The sequence below is a fragment of the Pimephales promelas genome, chromosome 12 (assembly GCF_988280905.1).
Source record: "Pimephales promelas chromosome 12, fPimPro1.hap1.1, whole genome shotgun sequence".
In the NCBI taxonomy this organism is placed as follows: domain Eukaryota; kingdom Metazoa; phylum Chordata; class Actinopteri; order Cypriniformes; family Leuciscidae; genus Pimephales; species Pimephales promelas.
Genome location: NC_142780.1, coordinates 31,840,201 through 31,864,892, shown reverse-complemented (window position 1 = coordinate 31,864,892; position 24,692 = coordinate 31,840,201). Strand labels below are relative to the sequence as shown.

Below are 24,692 nucleotides of genomic sequence, written 5' to 3'. Positions count from 1 at the left end.
TTTATTCCTGTGATGTCAAAGCTGAATTTTCAGCATCATTACTGCAGTCTTCAGCATCACATGATCCTTCAAACATCATTCCAATATGCTAGTATGTTGATAACATGTTGGAATGTTGGAAACCGTGATACATTTTTGAGGATTTTTTGTTGATTTCTGAAGGATCATGTGACACTGAAGACTGGAGTAATGATGCTGAAAATTAAGTTTTCCCGTCACAGGATTAAACTACATTTTTAAAACACATTCAAATAGAAAACTGTTATTTTAAAATGTAATATTTCACGGTTTTGATCAAAGAAAGACAGACTTTTCAAAAACATAATATATATACGTATATATATTTCAAACTTTTGACCGATAATGTATCAACTCGATAAGAAACCATCCTTAATAAGAGTTTTTTTTTTAATTAAAAACAAAGTGATAAAACGAAATAAGCATTTTCTTTTGATGTAAATTATAAATTATCTTTTTATTATAGTCCTTAACCAGTCCAAGCCGATAAGAACAAATGGAATTTATTAATATTTGTATTGAAGTATTACTGAGTATTAGTGTCTGTCAGCTCCTCATGAAAGATATGCATAACTCACTTCATATGGGATTATATCATAATACCCCACAAACAGTGTTTGTTTCTGAAATGCCATGTCACAGTCAGTCTCTCCCTGCCTTCAGTTTCTCAGTCATGGTGTCATCATGCTTGGATCCTCCCATGCAGGGGGGGCTTTTGGCCAGGCTGGAGTTGCTGCTCCACTGCTGGGGCGTCTTAGCCTGGATGGCGAGGGCATGAACACACGTGCTGAGCTCCTCTCGCAGAGACTCGTTCACAAGCCGATGACGCTGCAAGAGGGAAAGACCCTCGAACTGAGGACTCACCACCAGAACTCTGAAGTGGGACTCTGAACCAGGGGGCACAGCATGCATGTGGCTCTCATTTATAACCTCTAGGTGCTCAGGTTTGAGGTTCTGGGTCAGTTTGGTCCGTATGGTGGTCTCTACAGGACGGGGAAAACTGGGATCCATGTGATGGGCCAGCTGTCTGGATGAGGCTAGGGTGCAGGATGAGGGACGCAGGCAGCGGAGAGCACAGGACAGCATCAGGCACAGGAGATCACCTGCAGGAAAACATGAAGGATCAATGAGACATAAGCACAATTTGCCACCTTTAAACCTACCCATACCACACACACCTGACCCTAACCTTACCCGTTTCACACCACGATAGCAGCAATGTGTTTTACAATACAACATGTACATTATACTTATTTTTCGATGCAAGTACGTCAACTTAATATAAAGCGGGACCTAATAATTAATAAAATTAAAGTTGTCATACCACTCCATCTGTTGATGTGGATGTGGTAACCTAATCTTGCACGTGCCTAAACGGACTAACTTGCTGAAACGCTGTCAACCTATGTACAAAAGGGAACTGAAACTCTTTAAACACCTGTAATTATAACAGCAGAACTGAGAAACACTGCATGTCTATGCTCATTTGCATGTGGTTGAAATCTCTTGATCGTTCAAATCTCATAAATAAATGTCATGCTCTCTGAAAAAGTTTAAAGTTTCTGATGTCGCAAATTCACGCAGCTTCATATTACACAGACACCCAGCCGAAATGGGTTACATGTATATGTTCTAGATTTACCTACACAGTTGCTCTTTAAAATGAATTTTCTAGCACAGGTTTATTTAAGCAAGTAACAAGTGGCCGAGATATTACGCGGTCAAAATCATTTCACTCACCTTTCGTGTTCTGCGTGTTGTTTTTGCATAACATCCACACACAGGAAGCGACCGGAAGCGACTGATGCAGATCTTCCTTCACTGTTTGTTTAGAATGCGGGGGGCAGAAAGTACTCTACCGCCACATAGCGGCCATAAAGAGAGTTACGTCAAATACATGCGCTTGATGGCACTGTTCTCATTTATATTTTTAGATCCAGTCTTTGGTCATACTAACAAGTGGTCAGGTTTGGTTTAATCTTACATACATTACACCGTTTTCATAAACGCTTCCGTTAAATGTGGATCGGACGGTTACAATCAAAGCTTAATGCATGTAGGCTGTTGCTGTTAAGCGCGCTACTGGCCTAACAATACGTCACACGAAATACGCCATTGTATTTTTTTAAAAAAATCCATATACTGTGTATACACACTAAACCGTTTTAGTTTTATGTTTATATTAGTAACCACATAAGCTGGATGCGGAAAGAGCCACATCCAGAACCACATAAGCAAAACGTAAAATAAATAGCCTAATTACTTATCACTGTATTGTAGATTTACCATTCAGAAGTAGGCCTACATTTACAAAAACGTAATTGCTTGGCTTGAAAAAATCTTTTTTTAATTTGAGTTTACATAACACTGTTTGAACTGTCCAGAAGCACTTCCTGTTTCAGTTTTTTAACACTACATAAAAGCTGGGATAAAATACAACCAACAGAACATTTAAAACTTAATCAAAAAGTTAAACAAACGTCTTTAAGATGTTTTCTTTACATGTGAAATAAAGAAAACAGTTACAAACTGAAACAGGAAGTGCTTCTGGACCAGTGTTGTTTACATCTTGTGAAATGGTCTCAGATGCACACAGATTATTTTGTTTATTTACCTTTTAGAAGACAGACACGTCATACTTTTATGTGGCTTTCCCACACTTGAGCATGGCAATAAAGTATTGACCTTTTTCACATTTCCGTGTTTCTCCAAAGCGGAGGTAAACCTATTTGGTGGTGAATGAGAGACTAGGCTACATCATTTTTTATTATTTTTTGTTGTTGTTCAAATAGCAAAAGAAAAACTCCACAATGGTGTTTTGACTATTTTCAAAAAGAGAGAAAGAGATTGTTAATTGCAGTCAGAAAAGAGAAAGATGTCAATTTCACCATCACTCATAGATACTGTACAGTAATCGAAACACCCTAACAGCAGCGTTAACTCGTTTTTAAAAATTTTCTGCAAATTTACTATAAAACAAAGTATAGTGTTATAAATGTACATACATTTTTTTTTAACTTTGCAGGATTTACGATGCTGAGGACTATCAAAACGTCATCAGTCAGTGAAAAGGGTCCATTTTCATTCATATGGACTTCTGCAAAGCATATAGGTTTGTGTTCTACTGTACGAGGCTGGAAAGACATGAGGGTGAGTAATACAGATTTTTAGTTTAGAAAATAAAGTTTGTCTATGTGGTGCATCAAGAACTCAAATAATCTATTCAAGCAATATACCATTTGTTTATTATTCGTATGTACGTTTTAAATCCACCGAGGGACAGTTTTAACTGCACAAGCGCAGTCCAACCCCCTGAATACGAGTCAAAAAACAAAACAAAAAAACAAAAGCAAATCTCTCACAAACTGTAATACAGAACCATTTTGGTAAGGATGGAATCTATATTCAGCGATAATGTCAACATTTCCATTCTCATGTACAAAAAAACAAATCACAAAATGAACAACATACAGTAGTACTCTATTTCTCATGTTCAACATTTTTTATCTTTTTTGTTTTTATTATTCCACATATTTATTCATTTACATACAAACATCTACAATCTCTACAGCACAGTACAATGATAAGGTGATAAACTCTCTGTCACATTTAAATTATGGTAATACACTGAAACTGACAAAAGCATCAGAAGACCTATGGTATATTTGTAGAGTACACGGATGTTGGCCTGTTTTCTTTCAGCTGCTGTTTCATCAAATATGGCCAGCGGACATTTTAGGCCCGGTTTCACAGACATGGCTTAAATTAAGCCAGGATTAGGTCTTAGTTCAGTTAGGACAGCTTTTATAAATGAGCCTTTGGGGAAACGAACTTTACTGGAGTGCATCTTGAGTCAAAACAGTGGCACTGACATATTTTGAGAGCAGTTGCTTTCAGATCAGCATTTTAGTCTGTGACTAGCTTAAGCCTCGTCTGTGAAACCGGGGGTTAGTGTGCTTTCTTGCCCAAAATTTGGGGGCAGAGCGAACATGTTTACCACTTATTGCTTTGATTTCTTTTTGCACACAAGATTGGTTGTTGCTAATTGAGCACGTTTAGAAATACAAAAGACCCTGTAACAAAACCCATATGTCTTGCAACCAGTACACAATCCTAAGTGATGATGTGCACCAAATCCAGGACTGCTTGTACACAGAGATAAGTCACTGCTTCACTGAGATTAGTTACTGTAATTCACAGCATACGACAGCAAATATGACGTTATTCAATGAAGGGAACAACAGCGACACATTAAGAGATGTGACCATATGGAGGGCTACAAACTGCAGGACTGTTTGGAAATGGTGACATCAAATAAGTTCTATATTAACAAACGATTGGTTGTGCGTACATACAGTTCACTGACAAACAAAATCTTTAATAGTTATATTTTTCAAGCATTCTCTAATTGTAACCAGCTTCCGGCTTATTTTGACCGTTTGCACGAGCATTAAGTGCGTAAAACACCTGATTGAGAGATATAAGCCTTGTTAGGGGTGGGCGATACACCGGTAGACCGGTAGAAATTTGTCAACCGGAGATTTTGGGCTATCGTCGTCTATCGCGGTTGTGACGTTGCTGTGCTATGCAGTCATTTGCATGCATTCTTAAGTATTGCTGTTTAAAAACTAGTGATGTTAAACCGTTAAAGCGCAGTGAGCAGCGAAAGACAACTCATTTCGCTATATGCGCGTGCTGTTCCTCACATAAAGCCGTTTTTTCCCGACAAAAAGTGATGTTTGCCGACTAACTGGGCTTGGACGGTTAAATACACATATTTATGTGTCAAAGTGACGATGTCTTTGCAAGTAAACAGTCATTTATTCATTGTCTTAAGTGAACGTGAACAGTTGAGAAAGAAAACGCACGAGTATTATTATCGTTATAATTGTTATACTATATAATTATAGTCGTTATTATTGTTAATCAAACAACAAAAAAGGCTGAATAACTTTTGTAAGTTTAATAAGAAAAAAATATATATTTAATTTAGGGCTGTCAGTTAAACGCGCTATTAACGGCGTTAATGCAAACCCATTTTAACGGCCCATTCAAACCCATTTTAATGATTAATTGCGATTAATCGCGAGTTAAGTATGACATTAATGCGATTAATCACAATTAAATATTTTAATCATTTGCCAGCACTAATTTACACAGTGAAGACTGTGCACTGATTTTTTTTAACGTTTGATTACTTTTACAATAATACAATTTATTTACAATTTTTTATTTCTAGTGCTTGACGTTTTTCAGCTAGTTTGTTTTCCTATATGCCTGTAATTAGTTTCTTTGTCACTGTTAACTTGTCTTTAGTAAGCTTGAGAGTTGCTGTTTTTTTTTTTTTACTTAGGCTAGTATACATTTTTTTAATGAATGGCGACAAGAATTATGAAATTTCAATCAAGGCTATATTGTGATATCGTTATCGCGAAATAAAATAACTCGTAACATGATGTAACGTTTTGGTCATATCGCCCACCTCTAAGCCTTGTTTTGTTTTTCATATTCTGTCTTTATTCGCTTACTTATATCACCACACCCTGCTAGAACGTCAATTTATTACAAATCATGTTTAGTCTGCCGTGATGAGAGATCTGCCAGTACAAACTGAGGAAGTAGAAAAGATTTGGCAATTAAAGATGCGCACGGTCACACATGGCACACATACAGATTGTCACTACAGCATCTGTGACACTACTGGTGACCAAAGGTCACGGCAGGGGTGGCAGTTTCTACGACAGTTCGTTTTAAAATTATGTGATGCGTGGCACCGCGCAATGCCAATTTAAGCGCTTTAAGAAACATTTTAAGTGCTTAAAAGTTACATTTGTGCCTAAAATAAATAGTTTGTGTTTGGTAACCACTTTGGTGATTGTTAAATCTAAAAATTGGTTGTTGGTTGTCTACTCTGAGCACATAATATGGCTGCTATCCTACAAAATGGCAGTAAAGAATGTTGAATGACACTAAAAACTGTTGTTGTGTAAGCGCTGGCTGTGTTTAAAAGGAACATGGCTGAAATATAGCTTCCAGCCGAGTGGGTTTTGTCTTTAAACATTTTTTTTTGCTTAAATATCTGGTAATTAAACCATTTTTCCATGATACTTGTGCTTGGTAAAATGTAGCAAGTTGGACGAGTTGTCCTAATGGGATATCCATGGTTTTTGCTTCCCGTCAAACGTTACAACACATTGTTTTTAAAATCCATTGAGTTTTGACTTTCGCCTCTTTTTGATGCTATATTCAGTTACTGCTACCAAGTCACCAAAAATTGAACATCAGGTCAACAATGATACAGCAAAAAAAAAAAATCACCCTGCATGTGGCACTACATCTGCCTCTACAGATACTCAAAGTAAAAAATACTATAAAATCAAACTCTCATAAACAGTTATATAAATAAATACAAATATTCAGAGAACACTCAACATTTCACATGCAAGCACACGTACTTCCATACTTTACACACACACACCCACATACAGACGGATACCTCTGTTTCTTTACAAGAACACAAGAGAAAACATGAAAGAGGGCGTTTGTGTGTGCTGCAAATCAGTGGACATTTTTTTTTATATATATATATTTGCTTTGATAAAAAAAATTAAATTCCTTAATGAACAGAAAACCTGTATATACATACATCACATGGAATCTATCTAAGACATTATGTTGATACTAGTTCAACATCTGAACATGTACATATTTTTCTTATATATATATATATTTATATATATATGTTTGTATATTTAATAATAGTTTTTGAGTGTTCAAACAGACAGACTTGAATTACAGCTAATTTGTATATATTTATATTCAATACATAATTTACATAATCATCAAAATAAACCTATTGTTTTTAATCAGATCACTTTGTGCTTCATTTTATTATTTTTTTTACGTTTTTTCACGTGTTCAATGGATAAACGGGGCGAATGTAAGGTTCGTCTCAATGTTTGCGCACATTCAAAACTGAAACTGCTCTGGAAAATATGAATAATGGCTTACTAAACCATACTAAGTCACTCTCATATTTTACATAATGTCCAAAGAATCATGGGTAGAGAAGTGTAATACACAGCACTGTCAGTTATCAGTTATCTTCAAGCGTGTCGGGCTTCATTGCATGCACAACACTGTCAATATCAGACATTTTGAAAGAATAACCGAATTCGTCAGATGGAGTACTACAAAAAATGAGTGAACCAATGATACACTGTCTATAGTTATGTAATGTTAGCATTTATGCTGTAAAACATCTAAAAGGTGAGGAGTGCTTGAGCCGATATAGCAGACAATTGTGGCGTCACACACTTCTCGGGACACAAAGGACTAGAGTAAAGCAACAACAATAACCATCACCAGCACCACTAGATCAACACTGTCCATTCAAATATAACTATCTACTGATTTCACGGGTCCTCAGTGATGGTTTTCAAACCGCGTGATGGCTTGGATGAAGATTAAAGGGAAAGTCAAAATGAACATGTTAAATTTCACATTCGTACCATAACGCAAATCTGGAATGTGTTTAACATGGCAGTTTTTCTACACACACACACACACAATATTCCTGTGAGAAAATGAGATATCAGCAGGGAACATATTTATACATGTAGATTTGAATGAAATGAAATTCAAATGAAATAATGTAATTGCACATATTGGAGGAATGAAGATATCTGTAAATGTGGGGTTTGTTTTGGCTGCTTCCAGCATTGCTCACTCACGGACTGGGTTTGGGGGCGACAAAGTCGGGCATTCCCTACTCAAACGCTGAATACCGCACTATTGAAGCACCTGACCGCGAGTCTCAGGGAGCTTGAGAGCCAAGAAGCTTCCCACTGCCAAAGCCCCCGACGCGAAGAGGATGGGCACCGCTTTAGTGATGCCCACGAACGACTGGAAGATGCTGATGCCCAGGACTGCTGCTAACTTACACAAGGCGTTCAGAAACCCGAAGGCTGTAGTTCTGAAAAAAAAGGAGACGAAGATTAGAAATGACGTCAATTAGATTTTTTTTGTCCTTGAGAGGAAATTTGTTTCCACCGTAGATGCGGACATAACACAAACACAAATGACATGTTAAAGGCACTCTATGCAAGATCTGTACCTTAATATAACAGCTTCAAAGTCGTTTTGGTGGTTAACAAAGTCATAGTAGGGCGAATCATCCTGGTAGGAAAGCTTGGGGGGGACGCCGCCGGAAAAACCAGCCATGCAAGTTTGAGAGTGGCGCCCCTGACACAGCGCGTGAGAATCACGAAAAGGTTTACGGCAACGACGTCACACGCATCAACAACATCATACTGTATGAAGCTACTTTCGAAAAAGGGAAAGAGAATCGGACCGTGCTAGAATAGAAACCGGACAAGAGTCCACTCGGTCGGGCTTTCACTCGTTGGCGCGAGCTTAAAAGCTGCACTGGATTGTAACTGCGATGCTGACCTGGCGATCTTGTTGATGGACTTGTAAGTAAATCTCTTATTTATAAACTTGTTTGTATTTGTATACTTGTCTCTATATTGTATGTTGCTGCACTGGCTTGTGGTATGTAATTTTTTACGGTGCTGTTCATTCATCCGTTGTTGATAATTATACCAGTTCAATAATTCTCACATGTGTCTATAATAGCTTTCGATTACCAGAGCTTTAAGCAGACTTCCTAAAAACAGTCGTTTCTCTTAGTCTTGTTGTTTTTTTCGTTATGTTTTATTGCCGAGCTTGCCACAAGAGCTAGTTTGCCAGCTGAACTCAGGTGTTGTGATGTGTATTTATCACGTATCTTTAGTCCTGTGTCTGGTTCGGATTTCTTATGACGTGTGTAAGTTACTGTTATATCAAGTTTATCTGACTAACAGTACACTTCCCGACTGTAACTTCAAATTGTGTTGATTATGAATCAATCAAATCTTGACGCTGTTGATGTTGATTCTTGCGATTACCATGAGGACATAGTCAATATCTCACATAATTATTAGGACATATATAAGCCTAGAGGTTGTAAATAATTGAACACAATTTGCTATTATGATAAATTGTAATCATGTCTAAATCATAACGTCCAATGTTATGAAATAATGCGACGTACATTTAACTTGATTGATGTCATCTGACATTTTGTAATGTTTACATTACAATCAAAAAACATGAATTAAATTATACAGTAGCCTATACACTATAGGCTATTTACTTCTGATTTTGCAGAAATCATGTAAAAACGCTATAAGCCAGCAAACGCGATAGGCAACTTTATTATTAAAAAGCAGTCTAGCACTTGACAGTAGTTCAGTAGATATGCAGTAACAGGGGAATAACGGTTATTTACGACAGTGCAAGTACACCACAGCGGCTCTAGAGGTCACTGTTTTACAAAAAAACCAGAGAGTGCATAGTGTGCCTTTAAATTATCACGTAATACAATCAAAACTAGTTACTGATAAAAAACAACAACAAAGAGAGCATAAGTGACGTATCAATGGTCGATTTTCTGTCTTTAAGAAAGAAAATGATGGATTTAATATATTAAATCTATCCATCTATGCATTCGTCCTTCTATCTATCTATATAGTATCCACACTACCATTTGGGGATGATCTGTCTGTCTATCAATCAACCAATCAATGAATCAATCAATGATCGATCAAATCAATCATCAATCCATCTCAAAAAATTTCTGAAATCTAATGTTTGTTCAGTAAATGTCCTCTTAGAGGTGCTAAAGAGCACACATTTTTGAGCAGGCACTGTCAACATATTTTCTTAGAAATAATGCACAAGGAAGCACTGAGACTTCATTCATTTTGACTGAGAATTTTTAGATATCCCCTAAATTATAATGTATTTGATCTGCACTGCAGTGGCAATGCAGCACAAAATTGCTGACATACGTTTGATCTATTCATGTTTCTAATCATTTTCTTTTAGTATAATAATAAAAAAAGAAATTAAAAGGAGAAGAGAAACGTGTTTTTATCTAATTCCATGACGATTAAAGTGTGGCGTAAAATGCAAGTGTCCAAATACTTACTGAGGTTATTGTATTAATACAATGCAGAGAGAAAAGTGGCAATTGTGGTAGATGCAGTAATCACAGAAATATGAACTTGGCCCACCTCTTGTCCGAGGGGTACAGCTCCACCGTTAGTACATCCAGGGCATTCCATGATGCAATGCTGATGCCCCCAAATAGACAGAGCAAGGCAATCATAGCGGATTCGCTGTTTCCGAATGACAGGAAGAAGCAGCTGACGCAGGAAATCACACTGGAACCCGCTGCACCAGAGGAGAGTGAGAACAAGTTCAAGTTAAATGACCTCATTTTCAAAGCCCTAAAATGTGTTTTTTTATTTTTTACCCAGCATTCTTAGACGTCCGATCTTGTCCATAAGCAAAGCAGACACAATGTTCCCAGGCAGGACAGCAAGTGTGCCAAGGAAGCTGACGAAATAGATCATGTAGGCGTTGTTTTCATCGCTGAAATCCAGCATGCAACCCTCTTTGTTATGCAGAAAGGTGCTGTTGATGAGTTTGCTGTTGATCAGCCGGTACTTGAATAGGTCTAAAAACAGATGAGGGCTCTTGTTAACCAAAACAGCGGCTAATCCTCCACAACAGTTTACATAAACGCTTCTAGGTCAGACCGCTATAATCAGTATCATAGAGTAGATAGTAGGTAATCGGTAGATAGATGGCATCTTTATGCATGTGTTCTAAACCATTGAGCTACTTAGAGGGCTTAGAAGACAACAACATTTCTGGCTAGGGCTGTCAAACGATTAATCGCGATTAATCGCATCCAAAATAAAAGTTTGTGTTTACATAATATATGTGGGTGCACTGTGTATAGTTATTTTATATATATAAATATACACATACATGCTTGTATATATTTAAGAAATATTTTCATGTATATACTGTATATAGATTTATATATAATTTATATATAAATAATATTTTTTTTCTTATTTATACATGCATGTGTGTCTATTTATATATATATATACATATACAAAATAATTATACACAGTGCACCCACATATATTATGTAAACACAAACTTTTATTTTGGATGCGATTAATCGTTTGACAGCCCTTTTTCTGGCCCTGTTTACTCCTGGTATTAAAGGGTTAGTTCACCCTTTCCGTCCCTCCATTGAAAATGGATGTACGGTATACTGTCCTTGTCCAGAAAGGAAATAAAGACATTATCAAAGTAGTCCATGTGACATCAGTGGGTTAGTTACAATGTTTTGAAGCATCGAAAATACATTTTGGTCCAAAAATAACAAAAACTACGACTTTATTCAGCATTGTATTGTCTTCCGGTTCTGTTGTCAATCCGCATAATGGATAATAGATACACTGCCGTTATAAAGCTTGGAAGAGCCAGGAGATTTTTATAACTCTGACTGTATTCGTCTGAAGGAAGAATGTCATATACACCTAGGATGGCTTGAGGGTGAGTAAATCATGGGCTAATTTTAATTTTTGGGTTAACTATCCCTTTAAAGGATTAGTTCACTTTTGAAAAAACTTTTGCTGATAATTTACTCACCCCCATGTCATCCAAGATGTCCATGTCTTTCTTTCCTCAGTCGAAAAGAAATTAAGGTTTTTGATGAAAACATTCCAGGATTTTTCTCCTTATAATGGACTTCCATGGGAACCAGGTCCAACCGAGGTCCAAACGACAGTTATAACAGTTTCATATGCAGCTTCAAATGTCTTTAAACGACACCAGACGATGAATAAGGGTCTTATCATGCGAAACGATCGGTTATTTTAAAGCTTATTCCAAAAATGTAACTTTTCTAAGGACAAATGCTAGCCTTTCTCCATTCTGTGAGGCGCGTTTGCAACGTCACGTAATACGTAATTACGTTCAAAAGGTCACGGGCGACGTAGCCAGAAGTACAGAGTCAGAGTGTTTACAAGTTGAACGCATAGGTTGAACGTGAAAACTAACTCAAACGCCGTTTACAAAAAAGGAATTAAAAGGTAAAACAACGATGTCGGACGATTTTGATTCTGTACTTTCGGCCACGTCACCCGTGACCTTTTGAACGTAATTACGTATTACGTGACGTTGCAAACGTGCCTCACAATATATTACAAGGCTAGCATTTGTCCTTAGAAAAGTTACATTTTTGGAATAAGCTTTGAAATAACCGATCGTTTCGCATGATAAGACCCTTATTTATCGTTTGGTGTCGTTTAAAGACATTTGAAGCTGCATCTGAAACTGTTATAAACTGTCGTTTGGACCTCGGTTGGACCTGGTTCCCATGGAAGTCCATTATAAGGAGAAAAATCCTGGAATGTTTTCATCAAAAACCTTAATTTCTTTTCGACTGAGGAAAGAAAGACATGGACATCTTGGATGACATGGGGGTGAGTAATTTATCAGCAAAAGTTTTTTTAAAAGTGAACTACTCCTTTAAGTCTAGTCACAGACTAAAATGCATGTTTGAGCTGCCTTAACTGAAAGCAACTTTCACTGACATATCTTAAGATGCACACCAGTAATGTGTTTTTCTAAGGAATGTATATATAAACTACTTAAGTATCCTTATTTAACTAAGACCTAATCCTGGCTTAATCCAAGCCCTGTCTGTGAAACCAGGACGTAGTCTCTCACTTCATTGCCATATTGAATTAATGTATTCATTAAGCTTATTGCAATACATTCTGGGATTTGCCTACCTTTTGGAACAGCAAAATGATGGAGATATCAGGAACTGATAAAATACACCTCAAATGCAATGAAAATTGCTTTAAGCAAAAGTTTTTGCAAATGCATAAATATAAAAGTTAAAAGCAGATTACTTTTTTTAGAACAGACTCAAAGCTTTTGTTTTTAAGTTTCATCATTCATCCGCAAGCTGCTCAGAGAAACAATCATAAACGCCCAGTACGACTGATTCAGGAAAAGCAGATTGTCGGACAAGCAGAGGAAGAATCTGAGCTGGTGTTGCTAGGATACCTGAAATGCCTTCAATAGCTCTAAAACCTGAGGCCATTTTAACCGTAGCAAAACATGTCACATGAGTGTCTTCTTACAAAGGATCATAGTTTTGAATGCCTACGGCTTGAATCCAAATAATTTATACGTCTGAATGTGTCGATCACATTCAAAAACATTCAACAGCAGTGCTATATTTGTTTATAGCAGTGTTCTCACCAGTGTTGTAGAAAAGGGTGGAGATAAAGGTGCAGTTTCTGAAGAAGGTGTTGCTTGACGTGATATCCTCAAAGTAGCATTCCTCAAACATGGAGTCTTCAAACACCATAGACTTCATCTTCAGATTCAAGAACCTTTAATAGCAAAGAGAAAAGATCCACTAAGAAATTTGGTAACACATTAGTAGTTTAGGGTCCAATTCTTACTATTAACTAGTTGCTTATTAGCATGCATATTACTGGCTGTTTATCAGTACTTATAAAGCACATATTAATGCCTTACTCTGCATGACCATATCCTACTCAATACCGAAACTTAACCACCTTGTTTGTTTTTTTCCGCTACAGTTTAAGGCTTGTTTACGTGCGTTTTAGCCTGGAAGGCTCTATAGAAATCTGGCACCCTATTGTACGAAGTTAAACTGAGAGAGCGTACGTTCACAGTCACCAGAATGTAACGTTCATCAGGCAGTATATAGTACGTTCAGTTCACGTTCGCCCAAAATATGAACAACACTGCAGATTTTTCATTTAGCTTTCACAAAGTGCTTCAAATAAAAAAAGGCAGCTGTGATTGCCAGAAATGTATCATAAAAATATGGTAATAACATTTAATGTTTTACAGATTGAACAAATTACCTTAAATTAAACAAAAACATATTTCAATAACTGATATAGTGTTAATATTAACAACCTATTCTAATATCTGTTTTGGACTTTTGTAATATACTGAAAACCACCAAAAACAGATTGTGATGAGAAAGTCACATGAAGAATCAAAGCTCATCACAGAAGGCAAGTACTGATATGTAAAAGGTGTCCTATATACAAATACTAAACACCATCATGACACTATAGTAATGCAATAAACATTAATTATACTACGGGGCTGTTTAATGCTTGAATCTGGTTGGTTGACGAGCGTTTATTTTCAGGGAAACGCACGGCTAAAGTAGATCCAGGCAGGTTTTGCCGAATACTGTTGAGAGATGAACAGACTTGGGTGATTCATACACGCTTAATCTCTCTCTCTCTCTCTCTCTCTCTCTTCATCTAATAACTGCATCAGTTTGCTATCAATGGCTCAAGCCTCCGTTACTAGCTGTGAAGTGATGTTTTTGAATTAGCAACAGGGCCTTGGGATTAGATGGATAAAAAATCAGTCCTACACAGAAGGGTGTTTTAAGGACAAAAACTTGACAAACGTCTTGAAATACATCATCTGAATGTTTTGAGGTGTGGTAACCATTGTATAAGCGGAATAATTGACTGCGGGCTGTTGAATTATTAGAAAAATAGTGCACACCCGAGGTGGTAATGTTACACCTCGAGTGTGCATTGTTTTTCTAATAATTCAATGGCCCGTCGTCAATTATTCCTTACAAATTGATTAAAACAATAATAGTATATAAATAAAAAAAACAACATATTTTGGCCCAAAAGAAGTCGTCTTCACATACAGTATATGATGTTTTAAAATGCTGTCTCGGTAGTCAGCTGACTTGGACCAGAGATAATATTGCGTGAGACATTTAAATATTTCTTGTACTATTATTTTCACCATCCAAGTGTCATTCTTCCAAAAAAATAAAATAAAAAATAGAAGCATGTTCAAAAGACACTCAAGGTTGTTAAGCCGTTCTATCACACTTAAATTGCGTTTGATCTGGAATATTCCAAGCAGAATGTCACAACACAATTCACCTTTCATAGAAAGGTCAGCTCTATTTACTGAAATATGTTCGGCATACTGCCCCTTACTTGTTGTTGAAGTACTCTCCATTCCGGTGGATCTGGTTCTCCAGGGTGAAGTTAAAGGTCACATGCTCCACTTTCTCTTTGATGAAGACCTTTGTGCGTGAGGAGTACTCTTGCTTCTGCAGGTATTTGATCATGTCAGGGAACCAAACGGTCAACCCGTAGTAGCTGGAGGCAGAGAGCAAACAAGCCATGAAACAATGCAGATAAACAAATCATTAGATGGTCTGGAAAAGTTCGGTGTGGTTCACCTGAAGGACATGGAAAACCACACGGCCATCATCATGTAGGTGATCCTCCGGTACTCTGGATTAAACACCGTCAAGAAGTTGCTCCACACCTGGAAAAAATTATTCATTATAGATTATTATTTCACAAGACAGTACTATTTCAGTCTTTCTACTTCAAAATGTCACATTTAATCTGATGTGTTCCTTACCTTTTCTTTGTAATTATTTGTGAAAAATTTACTAGAAATTTATATGAATGAATATTGTTCATAAACAAGTAAATCCTACACATATTTTTCTCGCTGTATGTAGACACACTTCAACATTTACTATTTATGGAAACTAAGCTGCAAATGTGTGTCAATCGGGAATCGCCACAGTAACAACATCATAATTACATAAGCAATCTATGACTATCCACATTTATATATCAAGGCCTGTTCGGTATTTGTCATTTGATTAGTTTTGTTCTTTTCAAATAATACTATTTACATTTAATTGTATTTATTTAATTCATTATATTGTTGATTTTATTATTAGTTCAGTTTTAGTTTTTATTTATTTCCTGTTAGTAATTTTAGTGCTTCAACTCAGGTTTTCATCAAATATTGTTTTTTATTTTACCTTTATTTCAATTAAAATTGTTTAAAGTTGTTCATGAACTTGCACCCCCTCCTCTTAGAGGATGCATAGTTTTTTCTGGCAGTGGCAGTGCCGGTAAAACTAGAGCATCAACTAGGGGTGATTTGGTACCGCCTTTTAGAAAGTCAACCTTTGGTCAATCTGCCTACTCCGTTAAAGTAGTGGGGGAAGTGGAATTCAATACCCGCTAACATTAGAAACTCAGGAAGTTTTGCAGTATTTAAAACCAGCCTCAAAATTGATCTAAAATCAGCACAAGAGTGTCGCCATTAATTATTGCATTGCATTTTCTGTATTCTGTATCTGGTGTATTTATCAAAATGTTTTTTATCAATTTAAATTGATGGATAAAATGTCATTTGCAAATTTATGTAGTGCATTTGTTGTTTTAGTGGTTGCTTTGTGTCTTTTGTTATGTTTTGTCTACCTGCCCAGGGACAACAGATGCAAATTTGCTATTAGGTAACTCTGGTGCAATTGGTGCAAACAAATAAAAAATAAAATAAAATAAAATGTTTTTAATATCTTTAGATTAGGTTAACAATAATATACCTGGTCCTGTTTGATATTTTTGTGGATACATTTTCTTCAGAATTCAAAAGAACAGGATTTATTTTAAATAGAAATCTTTTGTAACATTATGAATGTCTTTACTGCTACTTTTGATCAATTGAATGCATCTTCGAGGAATATAAATATGAATTTCATAAAAAAAAAAAAAACAACAACAACGTTTGAACGGTAGTGCACAAAGGGTTAAAAATGGTTTTGTACAATGAAATGACTTTTTGGTGCAAGAAACTTTGAATGATATAAAATAAAATGGTACAAAAGTGTAGTACAGGTAGTTTTCTTTTGTTAAATACCATTTTATTAATAGGGAAAAATTTTTTTTTTTTTTTATTTGTTTAGATCACTTTAAGAATGTTATAAGGTCACATCTTCGTTTGGAAAAGATAATAGCAGAAAGTAAAAATAGAATGAATGGATATAATAAAAAATGGAGTAATATTCTATGTATATTATAATTATATGAAATTTTGTAATGTTTTCGAAATTTTGTAGTTTTTCCGATCTTTTTCATATCATATTTATTCTTCTGTCGTAATATATTTGTAAAGTGTGTCTATCTTTTCTCATGTATGTTCTGGGGTATGAATGTGAGGATGAATGTATAAGCATGTAGTTTCTGTCTGTAAAGTGTATTTATTATTAAATAAAGATAAAAAAAAAAAAGAAAAAAGTGTAGTACATTTCAAAGTACAGTTTCATATAGTGGTAGTCTTTTTCATGACTTTGTCAGTGTTTGTAGTACTCTACCTGGTGGAAGAGATTGGTCAGCTTGATCCTCCAGCGCTGGTGCCAGGCTGTGGCCTCTCCACCCATGTCAACCAACTCATCCATCTGTTTCACCGTCTTAATGGTGGTGACCTGGGGATTTCACAGCATGCTTGAAAAAGAGCCTTGATACTTTACTGATAAGTTTGTGTGCTTAATTGATAGTAATCTACATGAATAGCCTACTGTATATATAATACACACTCCTTACAAAATGCGAAATGTAAAAGCATAAAAACTGTCTCAGAAAATAAAGACTGAATGAAATCTTTGGTCAGCCGGGCTCCTTCCTTACGGGTTACGGGTTGAGTGATGAATCATAATGAAACATGAGGTGATGCTCCAGAGCAGTGTCTTTGAAAATCTGATGAGAAATATAATAATAAATGCATCTCTTCCACAGTGAAGCATGGTGTCATAGTATGGGGAGCCTTTTAACTGCTGGTGTTGGTGAGATGCTTCACTGTGACAAGTCATTGAATGCTTTGGAGAATATTGCAGAATGGCTTGCTTCCCATAAATGAGGAATCATCTGATATTATTGTTCAACAAGACAATGTTACAAAGACACCCAAGAAATGTCTCGAGAACAGGTCCAGCAGGCTGTTGTTTTGGCCTGTTCCGAGTCCAGGTTTGAGTCCTATAGCGAATATTTGGTCTTTTTTCAACTACTCATGAACTTTTTGAAGCCATTAACATTGAGTGGAACAACTCTGACTCTTCTTCCTGTTAAAAGCTGTCTGCAAGTTAATGAAAGGGTATTCTGTGCTAAATTACTTAATCAACAGTATTTGTGCAATTCTTGCTTATTTTCTGACCAGTGATTTGTAAACAAAATGGTAAGACCATTAAAAGACCTCTGCCATTTTTTGATTGGCCCATTATTTTGCCCACAATATTCCTATAAAACTACTTATCAGTGAGAGGTGAGAAGAGTATAATTAAGATTTACAATGCTAATTATTGTTATAGGATATCCAAAAATATCACATGAAACATGTTTGCGTAATTTACATGTAAATAATAACTTTATTGGCCTTGATTAAATGTGCATGAAAGCCAATTTGAGTCCCAGCTCAGCCATTTAATGGAAACCTATTAGCGTGTGACTGCATAATTAATTTCCAATTCATATTGAGAAAATAAAATTCCCACGAATCACTTCTGTCCTAATGTTATTGTTCTCCTGGAAGGAATGAGGGATGAATCTGGCTGTACTCACAGAGAAAACCCTCTCCGGGTATCCCTTAGCCCTCATGTTGGTGTCATGGACCTGCTTCAGAATCATCCAAGCTTCATCATGTTTCCCGTTCTGGTAAAACACACACAATGCATTAAAGTCATCTTTGATTAGTAGCTCATTCTGCAAGTTTTACCTACAGAATTAACCAAAAAACACTGGTCAAAGCCAAGATGTGGGACGTCACTAACCTCCAAGAAGAAGCGTGGGCTCTCTGGCATGGTGGTCAGCGCAGCGATAGCAGCGACGGAGGGAAACGCACACACCAGCACAAACACTCGCCAGCTATGAAACTGGTAGGCTGATCCCATCTGGAAGCTCCAGCCTAGTTTAAAGAAAAGGCCATTTATTAAGGGAAATAATTTCTGTCATGAAAACTTGGGAGTGTTTGACAATGCTACTGCCAATACATAGACAACACGTTGCTGTGAGCAAGTAAGACATGCTGCTGCTGTACAAAATAGCTCATTATTGGTCCCACTTTACATTAAGTGGCTTTAAGTGCTATATACTTACATTGAAATTAATAATTTGATACAATGGACTTATTGTCATATTTACATATACTATAATTAAATTCCTATTCATGACCCAAGCTAACCCTGGCACAGTTAGTGCATCAAGCCATATTAGTTTTTACAATGTTTAGGCTTAGTTAGGAAACTTTTATGACATTTGAGATGTACTTAAAAAAATACTTTTTCAATGTTTTTAATAAGACAAAGACTTGAGTTAGTTTTACAGTAAAACTATTTCATATGGGGTGTTCATAAAAACGATGATCGGAAGGTTCGGTACGTAACTTGGTTTTCAAGTAACAATTTTTTTTTTATCAAACAGTGGTTTACTGAACAAACTATTCCTGTCTTTAAATAAACAAAAAGTGTCAATAGGGTTTATACACATCAAATGTCCACATGCTAATAATTTCACGTTTCATTCAATGTATTACATGCTGTTTGTTTGAAATTGTGTAATTTACTGGCAAATCATGAGTTAAAATTGTCTCTACCAATTTTTTTTTTTTTTTAGTGTGGCATTTCTGGTAAGCATTCATGGCAACTAGGCATTTCAAATCATGACCTACTTCTGAAAAGAAGTTGGTGAGATTTATAACTTCTATAACATCTGGATTGTTCATACATCCCTAAAATCTTTATTGACCAGCACAACACGACACCATAATTAGTGGATTTACTTTCTGTGACATCTCCATCTTAAGTTACCGGTTGAGTCTCCTCTAGAGTAAGCTGAGGTTAAGTGTCTTGCTCAAGGGCACAGTCTCGAGTTAATGGATCCACAAGCTACCAGCTGAGATCAATTAACCATTAAGCTACAGTACAGTACACCACCCCAACGATTTAAGAGTGCTAGTTACCGTAGTGGGGAATGATGGCCCAGGCCATGGCAGCAGCGTAGATGCCTCCAATCATCCAGAACATGCAGAGCCAGCTCAAGTGCTCACCACGCTTCTCTTGAGCCAGAAACTCAGAGTAATACGAGAACACGATGGGAATAGAGCCACCGATCCTACAGCATGAAACAGAGACTCCAATATTAGGATTTTACACATAATTTTTAAAATGAAAATATCTCATTTAATATTAAACATCAAAACCTCAAACATCATTGCAATACATTTCTAAATTTAAATTGAGCTAGTAAAGATTTCAGTAAGTATAATTAAAATTTTCAAAAAAATGTAACAGCTTCTAGCATTGTTCTTATACACATGCTTATACACACAGTATATGGAGAATTTCCAGAATTATTAGAAGATATTTCTATAAATTATTTGTTTAAAACGCCACCTATAAAATTTGTAAATATAAGAAATTATAGAAACTTATAAATGAATTTAAACATATTATATATATATATATATATATATATTAAGTATTTAAGTATTAAAGTATTTAAGTATAAGTCCATTTATATGTTTATTATATATATATATATATAAATAGTTGTTACTGGTAAGAAAAACTAACTTTTAAAAATATTTTTTTGTTAGCTGAAATAAGCTCACTTATTTCACTGAAAATTTTAAATATTGTTAACTGAAATAGAACAAATTTAAGTACAAATACTCATATTATTAAAACTTAAAAAGAGATTTGAAATAAAAATAATAAAATACAAATCGATATATATATATATGTATGGAAGAACAGATATTTTAAAATGCACTTTAATTATTTAATAATTAATTTAAACTAATTTTATGACATATTTATTTTTATAAAGTTATCTGAAAGAGACCCAAATTTAAAATTTGTCTTACCCTCATATCTAAACACATTTTTTTATATAAATATGTGTTTTTTATAATATTTTATAAATGTGCATTTACCCCACACCGGAAAGCAGACGACAGAACAGGAAGGAGCTGTATCCTTGGACAAAGGAGGAGAAGAAAGCAAAGACACTGTTGATGGAGAGAGAGATCAGAAGAGTCTGCCTGCGCCCGATTCTGTCAGCCAGACCTCCCCACACAAAGGCACCCACCATCATACCCAGATACACAATTAGACCTGCGAGAGAAACACAGACAGAGCGAGAGAGACAGGGGGATCAATAACCGTACCAGCATCCTGTCCAAATCATACCGCATCAGATCAAGATGACTAATGGTGATACTCCATACAGACAGTAAATCAACGTGACCCACAGAGCAGTATGTTAGGTAAAATGACCATTCTGGAACTGGCGCTTGTTGCTAGAGCTACATGACCTAGAATTCAATTCAAAGTCAAAGTTTGCTTCTTGTATATAATGTAATGCTTTCATTGTTTTGTGTCTGAGAGCTCAAATTCATTTAGTCTTTTGTTCGTGTGAGAGGTTTTCTTTGGTTTAGAGATTTCACACTGACTGCTGAATGACGACTCTTTCACAGCTCCACCAGCAGCTGGTCATGTGACTGTTCGTGTGAACGCAGACTGCTGGCACCGCTGGCATGGATGTTCTGCCACGACACTGATAAAGCAGTGCATGAATACAATATAAATGACCCATGGAAAATGATATTCCTTTCACATCTGAAGAGACTTAATGGAGATTTCAGTTATGTTTTTTACACTACATTTAACACTGCATTAACATCTTTTTACACCTTGGGTCTTGTTGGCTACTTAGGCACACAATTATCCAAAAAAAAAAAAACACACAATGGCTCTGTTACAAAACCTCTTACTGTTAGCAGCCTATATAGGCAGCATCCGACATGAATTGGAACCCACTACCCAGGATCGTACAAATTCACCTCCTTATATGATTCGCATGGGAATCTCAAATCACTCCATTAAGCATAAAATGTATATTTAGTATTTCAAAATATATAAAAAATGGAAATACATTAAAAAGAAAGTTGATAATTATAAGAAATGTTTCTTGAGTAGCAAATCTTAAAATGATTTCTGAACGATCATGTGACACTGAAGATGCTGAAGATGTAGCTTTGACATCACAGGAATAAATTACATTACATTATTAAAATATACTAACATATAACAGTTATTAACAGTTATTCTAAGTTGTACAGTTTACTGTAGTCTTGTTAAGCATAAGAGACTTTCCATATGTATAATATAGAACGGAAGTGTATTGCATTCACTTAAGGAAAAAAAATCTACTCTGTTTTTCTGAATAAACAAGTTAATTATTTCAGAATTACAACATTTTTCACGGGAAAAAGTTTTTGCTCTGTTTTTCTGAATGAATGACTTAATTATTGCAAAATGATTTCATAATTCATTAATTCATAAACACAGTAAAAAAAAAAAGTTACCAAGAAAAATGTATCTCATAATTCTGAGATAATTAACTATTTAATTCATAAAAACAGAACAAACATTTATTTTTTTATGAAAAAAATATCTCGTAATTCTGAGATTATTAACTCATTAATTCAGAAAACAGAAAACATTTTTTACTCGTTAATTCAGAAAAATAGAGAACACATTTTTTTCCAAGAAAAATGTATCTCATAATTCTGAGATTATTAACTAATTAATTCAGAAAAACAGAAGAAACATTTATTTTTTTTAAGAAAAAAATATCTCGTAATTCTGAGATTATTAATTGGTTAAGTCAGAAAAAATGGAAAAAACATTTTTTTTCATGAAAAAAATATCTCGTAATTCTGAGATTATAAACTCGTTGATTCAGAAAAACAGAAAAAAAACTTTTTTTATGAAAAAAATATCTCGTAATTCTGAGATATAAACTCGTTGATTCAGAAAAACAGAAAAAAAAACTTTTTTTAATGAAAAAAAATCTCGTAATTCTGAGATTATAAACTCGTTGGTTCAGAAAAACAGAAAAAAACTTTTTTCATGAAAAAAATATCTCGTAATTCTGAGATTATTAACTCATTAATTCAGAAAACAGAAAACATTTTTTACTCGTTAATTCAGAAAAATAGAGAACACATTTTTTTCCAAGAAAAATGTATCTCATAATTCTGAGATTATTAACTAATTAATTCAGAAAAACAGAAGAAACATTTATTTTTTTTAAGAAAAAAATATCTCGTAATTCTGAGATTATTAATTGGTTAAGTCAGAAAAAATGGAAAAAACATTTTTTTTCATGAAAAAAATATCTCGTAATTCTGAGATTATAAACTCGTTGATTCAGAAAAACAGAAAAAAAACTTTTTTTATGAAAAAAATATCTCGTAATTCTGAGATATAAACTCGTTGATTCAGAAAAACAGAAAAAAAAACTTTTTTTAATGAAAAAAAATCTCGTAATTCTGAGATTATAAACTCGTTGGTTCAGAAAAACAGAAAAAAACTTTTTTCATGAAAAAAATATCTCGTAATTCTGAGATTATAAACTTGTTAATTCAGAAAAACAGAAAAAAAAACATTTTCATGAAAAAAATATCTTGTAATTCTGAGATTATAAACTTGTTTATTCTGAAAAACAGAAAACAACTTTTTTTAATGAAAAAAAGATTATAAACTCGTCGATTCAGAAAAACAGAAACAACATTTTTTTCATGAAAAAAATATCTTGTAATTCTGAGATTATTAACTCGTTAATTCAGAAAAACAGAGTAGATTTTTTTTCCTCAAGTAAATGCAATTCACTTCCGTAAAATACTGTGTGTATATATACACACACACAAAACAGTATATGGTTTGTTTTTCATATATCTTAGGATAAAGTCTCTTAAAAGAGAAAAAATATCTTAAAAGCCTTAAAAGTATCTTACACAATTGTCAAATAAATATATTTGGTTCTTATGGTGTTCATGTTATTGTTTTTGTGCTGTTCTGTAATTACCCAATCTGTCATGTCATCAAATTCAACCCAGGCTGCATACACAACTTTCAGCTGTTAATAAGAGAATGGCCTTGTCAAATTTAAATCCCAGTGTACCATTTTAGTACACACCCCTGTCTGCCAATGCATTGCCCAATGGACACAGCGCTCCACGGGCACAGTCAGAAGGTGTTGAGAGCTGTGGTTTGTGCAGTGTAAGCCGATGGGCCCAGGAGAGGAGGGGTTGAGTTAACAGACCCCCGCGCTGCATTGCAGTGATGCCTATCACGGCCCATCATCACGGCTGTCGGCCATAGAGGCCTAATATGAGGCCAAGGTGAGAGAGAAGCAGTGCTGACAGCTGCCACACAAACTCAAACATCTGCAGCACCATCTCAAATACATGCAGATCCTATCTAGATCTATATATCTATGAATCTGCAGTGCACAAAAAGGTTCTGTTGTGTAAAATGCAATTTTAAATTGGGACAAACAAAATTCTCTAAAAAACGACAGACTAGATGAAAGCGTGATCATTTTCTCAATCATATTCCATAAACAAACATGTGTACTGTATAAATGTGAAGAGCGACTGCTTTCTGTGGTTTCTGCTCTCACACAGGCCTGTTTATGACCTTCAAAGCCAGTGATGCAGAGCACATTTGCTAGAGAGACCTGTCCTGAACAATGGAGATGACAACACTGAACACGTGTGGCGCGATTTAACACAACTTACTCAGCAGAGAGCATTAATAAAAACAGCTGTGATTGTGGTTAACCGCATGCCTTGAATTTAAAGGGAAGGTGTGTGTGTGTTTTATGCTACACCAGTTTGAGTTAGGGCTCAGTGATGGTTGAGTGGGCGGGGCCGTCTGCATTATGTCGGAGGGGTCTCAGAGATGCAGGAGAGGGGAGTGCCTGGAGACAGCTGACCTCCGCCTCAGAGAGAGAGAGAGAGAGAGGGGGGGAAGGGAGAGAGAGGAGGCTGTGATTCTCCCGCACAGTGACAGG

At 35.5% G+C, this 24,692-nt stretch overlaps 2 protein-coding genes across 3 annotated transcripts in view; both read right to left on the bottom strand.

Annotated features, from left to right (window-relative positions):
- Nucleotides 1-463: 463 nt before the first annotated feature.
- On the bottom strand, nt 464-1,891 carry bola1 (bolA family member 1). Of its 2 annotated transcripts, none has more exons than XM_089118004.1 (2): nt 1,759-1,891; nt 464-1,121 (listed from the first exon to the last, which is right to left on the bottom strand). In XM_089118004.1, exons 1-2 carry the CDS (start codon nt 1,790-1,792, stop codon nt 661-663), a joined length of 495 nt encoding a protein of 164 aa, XP_088974130.1. In that variant the 5' UTR covers nt 1,793-1,891; the 3' UTR covers nt 464-660. The 2 variants fall into 2 exon arrangements, with proteins under 2 accessions (XP_088974130.1, XP_088974131.1); XM_089118005.1 differs by lacking the exon at nt 1,759-1,891 and adding an exon at nt 1,343-1,475.
- A 5,485-nt stretch (nt 1,892-7,376) lies between these two features.
- Nucleotides 7,377-24,692, bottom strand: part of sv2a (synaptic vesicle glycoprotein 2A) — a 38,662-nt gene continuing 21,346 nt past the window's right edge. Inside the window, exons 3-13 of the mRNA XM_039685072.2 lie at nt 20,764-20,944; nt 19,789-19,940; nt 18,602-18,735; nt 18,393-18,482; nt 17,153-17,263; nt 15,212-15,300; nt 14,964-15,128; nt 13,204-13,337; nt 10,379-10,582; nt 10,137-10,296; nt 7,377-7,993 (exon numbers count right to left, since the gene is read on the bottom strand). Of these exons, the coding sequence (XP_039541006.1) occupies nt 7,810-7,993; nt 10,137-10,296; nt 10,379-10,582; nt 13,204-13,337; nt 14,964-15,128; nt 15,212-15,300; nt 17,153-17,263; nt 18,393-18,482; nt 18,602-18,735; nt 19,789-19,940; nt 20,764-20,944 (1,604 nt within the window). The 3' untranslated portion in view covers nt 7,377-7,809. The remainder of the gene's footprint in view (nt 7,994-10,136; nt 10,297-10,378; nt 10,583-13,203; nt 13,338-14,963; nt 15,129-15,211; nt 15,301-17,152; nt 17,264-18,392; nt 18,483-18,601; nt 18,736-19,788; nt 19,941-20,763; nt 20,945-24,692) is intronic.

Excerpts from the sequence above, each read along its gene's own strand:
- bola1 (XM_089118004.1), bottom strand. The coding sequence starts at position 1,792 with ATGTTATGCAAAAACAACACGCAGAACACGAAAG. Across the intron at positions 1,122-1,758 it reads CAACACGCAGAACACGAAAG|GTGATCTCCTGTGCCTGATG; the intron begins GTGAGTGAAATG and ends GTTTTCCTGCAG.